The sequence below is a fragment of the Sardina pilchardus genome, chromosome 18 (assembly GCF_963854185.1).
Source record: "Sardina pilchardus chromosome 18, fSarPil1.1, whole genome shotgun sequence".
NCBI lineage: Eukaryota > Metazoa > Chordata > Actinopteri > Clupeiformes > Clupeidae > Sardina > Sardina pilchardus.
In genome coordinates, this window is record NC_085011.1 from 21,957,089 (window position 1) to 21,963,874 (window position 6,786).

The 6,786-nt window shown below is 50.5% G+C and overlaps 1 protein-coding gene across 2 annotated transcripts in view; it reads left to right on the forward strand.

The window, feature by feature from the left end:
* Window positions 1–5,315, forward strand: part of cdc42ep3 (CDC42 effector protein (Rho GTPase binding) 3) — an 11,507-nt gene extending 6,192 nt beyond the window's left edge. Inside the window, exon 2 of one of the 2 annotated variants that reach the window (XM_062519983.1) lies at window positions 3,325–5,315. In XM_062519983.1, coding sequence (XP_062375967.1) covers window positions 3,538–4,680 — 1,143 coding nt within the window. In that variant the 5' untranslated portion in view covers window positions 3,325–3,537 and the 3' untranslated portion in view covers window positions 4,681–5,315. The remainder of the gene's footprint in view (window positions 1–3,324) is intronic. The other variant, XM_062519985.1, reaches the window with a different exon arrangement.
* The last annotated feature ends 1,471 nt before the right edge of the window (window positions 5,316–6,786 follow it).

Consider the following 6,786-nt stretch of genomic DNA (forward strand, 5'->3'; position numbering starts at 1 on the left):
GGTATTTCTATAATGGGGCTTTTCCATTGCATGGTATCAGTTCGACTCGACTCGACTCGACTCTGCTCGATTTTCGTACTGGGTGTTCGTTTTCCACTGCAACAAAGTACTCCCATAAGCTAGTCGACTGCCATAGCAACACTGAAGAAAACAACTCTAACGTCATTAACATCACCTTTTTGTATCGCCTCAGCTCGTTTGGAACCTCAACGGAGGTGATACCAGAAAATAGTACACAGTACCAGGTACCAGTTTTTCGAGTCGAGTCGAGTTGAGTTGAGCAGATACATGCAGTGGAAAAGCCCTACAAAACGCTTACTGTATTCTCACTGTTATAAACATATTCGTAGTTTTGATAGATGAATAACACTTCGAATGAAACGCATGGTACAGTACATCTGGTTCACTGGATGAAACCTTGTGATGGAACATTTCCACGCGACCTTGAACTTTAGCAAAGTACAAGCCCTCTTGAGTTTCCGTCTGTGTTTAGCCTGTGAGTTACATGCTTCCGTCTCTCCTTATTTTCTTATTTCCTCCTTCTGCGCCTGCAGTCTGAGGGCCAGTGAAAGCCTTACTGTACTATGGAGGCCTGGGTGCCGAGACCGGAGAGATAGGGGGAGAGAGGGGGAAAGAGAGGGAGAGAGAGTGGGAGAGAAAGGGGGCAGAGAGGGGGAGAGAGAAAGGCAGAGAGAGAAGGAGAGAGAGAGGCAGAGAGGGGGAGAGAGAGGGAGAGAGAGTGGGAGAGAAAGGGGATGAGAGAGAAGGAGAGAGAAAGGCAGAGATGGGGAGAGAGAGAGGGAGAGAGGGAGGCAGAGATGAGTAGAGAGAGAGGCAGAGATGGGTAGAGAAAGAGAGAGAGGAGAGTGCGTTGAGATGGGGGTAGAGAAGAGAGCCGACCGCCCGCGTCCTCCTGCAGGAGGAATGTGGATGTTTTTTCAGGCAGACATTTTTGAGCGGACTTGGCCCTGCCGCCGCTTTTGTGCTGGGCTGCAGCCTGTCAGCGAGGGTCAGTGCTTAAGGACCTCTGAAGAGTAAATATGGCTATAAATGGGCAAGGAGCACTCTCTCTCTCTCTCTCTCTCTCTCTCTCTCTCTCTCTCTCTCTCTTTCTCTCTCTCTCTCTGACACTCTTTCTCTCTCTGCCTCTCTAACGGCCTCTCTCTCTCTCTATCCATCTCTCTCTACCACTCTCTGTCTCACTAATACTCTCTCTCCATCTCTCTTCATCCCTCTCTCACATTTTCTGTCTAAGTGACTCATGCCCCCCCACCCAAACATCCCCCCTTCACCTTCCTCTAACTTTACCTCTCGTTCCCCTCCACCTCCTTCTTGCTGTTTTTCACTTTCTATCTGTTTAGAAGCCTCAGCTCTATCTCTCTCTCTCTCTCTCTCTCTCTCTCTCTCGCTCTCTCTCCCTCTCTCGCTCTCTCTCCATCATTCTATTCATACCCCTATGGTTTGTCTCCTCATCTCCTGTGTCCAATTTTATCCTCCGTTGGCTGAGAGCAAAAATGCTGAAAAGGGAACATTGTTTGGTGCCGTTTTGTCCCTAAATTTCTAAACGTTACACACATTTTAATGGCATTCCACGAGTTCCAGGCCCTAATCATGTGCCCGGACTGAATTTAGACTTAACAGAGCTCAATCAAGTGTGGACGCCAGATTACTTTCAGCTGTGTCTCCATCTCTCACCTAACCTTTTCTCCTGTGTTATTGCTCAACACCCCAACAAACGCACACGCGCACGCACGCACACACACACACACACACACACACACACACACACACACACACACACACACACACACACACACACACACATACACAACACACACACACACACACATACACAACACACACACACAGACAAACACACACACAAACACACACACAGAAACGCAAGCACAGACTCGATCCCAACTCTGTCACTCCTTCAAAAGTCACCGTCTCCTCCCTCTCTCTTAGCCCCCATCCATCTCCCTGTTCATTCCTGCGTCCTCCTCTCCGCATGCTCTCTGGGCCCAGCGCATCGCGTGTCTGGGCGGTAGCCGGCTCCCCCGGGGCCCCCGCTCACTTATCCCGCTAAAGCCCCCCGCGCTTTCCCCTGGCCAATCCGCCATCCAGCTGTTTCATATTAGCACATGCAAAACGGGAGCTGGGGAGGGGGGTGGGGTGGGGTGGGATTGGGGGACTTGGGGCTTGGGGCCGGCTTTAGGCGAATGCCTGAGCCCCTTACCCCCTCTTACCCTCCACCACTTTAGCACATGCACACACACACTCTCACACACACACACACACACACACACACACACACACACACACATCTCATCTCAGGACCAAGTGTCATCCAATCGATATGGACATGTGAATGTGTAGGTGTTAGTATGTGTCAGTGATATGTTTCAAACTGTGTCTGTGTGCATGTGTGATTTTGTATTTGTGTCTGTGTGTGAGTGTGTGTTGGACTGTTTGCATATGTGTGTAGGTGTGTGTGTGTGTATGTCGGTGATGGCGTGGATGTGTATGTGTGTCAGTGTGTGTGTGTGTGTGTGTGTGTGTGTGTGTGTGTGTGTGTGTGTGTGTGTGTGTGTGTGCGTGCGTGTGTGTGTGTGTGAGAGAGAGAGAGAGAGAGAGAGTGTGTATGTGTGTGTCCATGTCTCTGTGTGAGAAACAGAGAACGTATGTGGCTGTATGTTCACAGACACACATTCTACACTCCAGATACATTGCATGCAGACGTTCACATGCGGTCCCCAGCTCCCCTCTGTGTTGGCTCGGTGGCGTAATACGATATCTTGAGTCTGTGAGTGACAGGAAGCGTTTATCAAATGAGACAGATCAGAGAAAATGTGAGTGGAATCCTCCATAAATCTCACAGGCTCAGCCAAGGATGTATTATGTAAAGGCTGAATGGAATCTGCTATGGGACATTGGCATCAGTTGTCAGCTAGGCAACATCTCCCCCTGATGAAACCAATCAAGTCCAGAGAACTCCATACTCTCATTTGACAAACAACACAATAACATTTTATGAGCAAATTCATCTGTACAGAAACAATAGTCAACGTGAAATGTTTCTCCCCTTATCAAAAAGTCCTGTAGGATTCCAGTCCGATTGCAATCATATTTTGGAACCAATAGGATCCTATAGTATTGGGGTCCTATAGGATTAATTAGATTTTGGAATTTATTTTGGACAATCCTACAGGAATTCGTTCCAAAATCTGATTGAAATCTTACAGGACGTTTTGATAAGGGTCTTCTAGACATTATAAGCAGCAGTCTAATGTTTTGCTTTCCTCTGCCTTTGTGTCTCTCTAGGTATAAACTGCAGAGATTGCTGGGCTCGAAGGCAGAGGTCTGACTCATCGCCAGCCTCGGAGAGTCTGAGAATGTAACTCCTGCCCCTCCCAGGGGAGACGTCAGCATTGAAGACCTGACCACAGCGCGAGGCTCACCGGCCCCTTCAGGAGTGCCTCCGTTATCCTTTTTCCAGCCCCCCGAGTCTCCAGGATTAAGGTGGAGCAAACGACCATGCCGGCGAAGACGCCCATCTACCTGAAAGCCAACCCCGCCAAGAGGGGCAAGAAGTGTCGCCTGCGCGACATCCTGTCCCCCGACATGATCAGCCCGCCGCTGGGGGACTTCCGCCACACCGTCCACATCGGGAAGGCCGGCTCGCGGGACACGTTCGGGGACATGTCCTTCCTTCAGGGCAAGTTCGAGCTGCTGCCGGGGAAGGGCGAGGTGACCCGGAGCCAGGTGCACAGCGGGCCGCCGCACAGCGAGTTCCTGCGGGCCAACAGCGCCTCGGACGCCTCCTTCGCCGAGACGCCGTCGCCCGTGCTGAAGAACGCCATCTCGCTGCCCACCATCGGCACCGGGCAGGCGCTCACGCTGCCGCTCCTGTCGTCCGCCGTCTTCCCCGCGGCCGCCGACCCGCTGGACGACCCGCTCGCGGCGCTGACCGACCCTCTGCCCGGTCTGGAGATCGGACAGGAGGAAGAGGGGTACGGAGAGGAGGGGGACGTCGTCGTTGACGGCGGCGCCCTGGAGATCCTGCAGATCGACTCGCTCCTGCAGTCCATCACCATCTTCGGCCGCGAGTCCAGCCCGCTGCCCGCCATGCGCCAGGAGAGGCAGGCCCTCACCATCAACCTGGTGGAGACACCCGACAAGCCGCTGCCGCCGCCGCCCAAGAAGAAAACCACTCCGAAGCTCGGGAAGATCCTCAGCTTCGAGAACGGCTCCGAGAAGAAGCAGTCGCCGCCGCCGCTGCCCTTGTTGTTCATCACCGGCAACAACCACAGCAACAGTATCTACAGCGGCAACGGCATCTACAATGGCAACGGCAACTGCAACGGCAGCAGCAACTACTACAACAACGGCGGCAACTGTAACGGCAGCGGCAGCTTCAACAGCTTCAGCCTCTACAACGGCGACACCCTCCTCTACGAGAAGGAGAGCAACGGCAGCTGGGCGGACCGAGACAGCGGCGTCGAGGAGGGTCGCATGTGCGACTTTGACTTTGAGCTGTCCAAGGAGAAGAGCATCTCTCAGGAGTCTCTCAGCCAAATCACGGGCTCCCTGCTCTCGCTCGAACTGGACTTAGGGCCCTCCATTCTGGACGACGTCCTCAATATAATGGACAAGCCCCAGCCCGGAATCAAGGCATAAGTTCTAGAGACAATCGGAGAGAGGAAAGGGAATTACATGAACTGCAATCATGGCTATGGGAATCGATGCTTGGCACGGGCCAGGCAATGGAAAATAGTATGGCACACGGATGTTGAACTGTGGTGAAACATGAACTCAAAAAAGACAAGGAAAGGGGGCAGCCATTTTTTTTACAGAGTTTTTATCCTCATCCTTAGTTTTTAATAGAGTGCTGTTTGGAGGTTATTTTCTCGCTCTGTCTATGTTTTCCTCTTGTGTCACTGGTGTGGGAAGGGCCGGCATGATTACATTAACACAAAGTAGCAACAACACAGCCATCGTGCCTTTTATGTTGAGATTCAATTATGTGCAAAAAGGTTGTTTTGTGTGCTTAGAAACAATCCCGACTTTAGATGTAGACTGAAAAGGTAGCGAGTTTGACGAGTTTGGACACCGTTTATGCTTTCATGCACAAATACAATAATATGATATAACACTATGATAATATTTCTATTTTGAGATATGCATACGTGTGATTTTTTTCCCAAAGTTTATCACGAAATGTTTTCATGTACATATTTATACTATTTCATTAACAGTGCTACAAGAGTGTGGACACTTATGCTATTCTGTGGAGCAAATAAAATAAAAATGAAATTAGGATGTTTTTTTTCATGTTTTCTTCTCTAGATTCCAGTGATATTTTCTCTACAAGGTTCTTTGTCACAGTCCAGACAAAAATGTAGGGCAAGTAAATGAGGACGGCAAACAGGGAGTATGAGGTGAAACAGAAGTGAAGGAACGAGAGAGCCAAAGAGTGTCAGGGAGAGGAAAGGAGAGACGATGGAGAGAGGAGGAAAAGTGCAACCAGGAAAACCTGTGAAAGGCTCTCTTTCTCGCCCCTGGCATTCCTGGCGTTCCCGGCCAGCCTGCCCTCTGTGATGTGTGCAGAGCAGGGGCGGCAGATCAGTTCATCACGACTCTGAAACGAGACGCCCGCACCGTTTGTTGGCTGGCCGACGGGCGCGGGACAGGAGGAGGGGACGGCGGCATTCCCGGCATTCCGGAGTGGGAACACAAGTGCACAGGGAACGGCCATAAATCAGCTGATTGAAGGCAAGGGTCACGGCAGACCCTCACTCAATCACACACATGTGCGTGCACACGCGCGCGCGCACACACACACACACACACACACATGGCCACACAAACCTCTCTCTTTCTTTCTTTCTCTCTCTCGCTCACACACACACACACAAACACAAACCAACATATCCTGCGAGTAACCAACACACAAACACACAAACACATTCTTTTGAGAGGAAAGTTTGAGGGTGGCATTGTAAAACTTAACTGCCCACAGGCAAAGTTTGTTCAGCACAAAGTGATGCATCTTCTTCTCCCTTGTCTGGGGTGATAAAAGGTTGTTGACCCAGTACCACTGAAAGGGTTCTCTGTCTATGTATGTATCCTACATGTGTGTGTGTGTGTGTGTGTGTGTGTGTGTGTGTGCGTGTGTGTGTGTGTGTGTGTGTGTGTGTGTGTCATGGGAGGGGCCTGGGGGGTGGGGGGGGGGGGGTTGTAGGGGCAGACAGCTGTAATTACCCCACGCCTGTAGCCTCAGTGACCCCTGTTTGAGAATGCTCTTGTCTCTCCCTTACAGCTGCTCTCCAATGGTCATAAGGTGGCCAGCACCAGACTAGGCCCAGGAACAGTTTCAGCTGGTTAGTCATAAAAGGATGAATGAAAAATGCATAAAACGGGGGAGATTATTTCCCAAAGCCACTTCACAGGGCAACAGTAAAGCAGCTCCAGTGATACAGGCAAAGAGTTTTACTGCTATTTTAATTGAGGCTTATGTCACTGTGCTGGGTGTTTGTTCTTGCTTTGAAGTGTCACAAATCAGACACCAAAACCATATCCCACAACTCGCTCATTTCCCTTTCTTATGCAGCTGACTTTACAGGCTGTTATTGTGGAGGAAAGATGGTAAACACGGTGGCCAATTTCCATGCCACATTCCACGCCAGTGTGTTTTTAAAAAGCCCAATGTCATGTGCAAAACATTTGCTGCATTTGCTTGTTGTTTTGAAGCGCAACTGCGGTCAAACCCTCTAAAATCTTCCT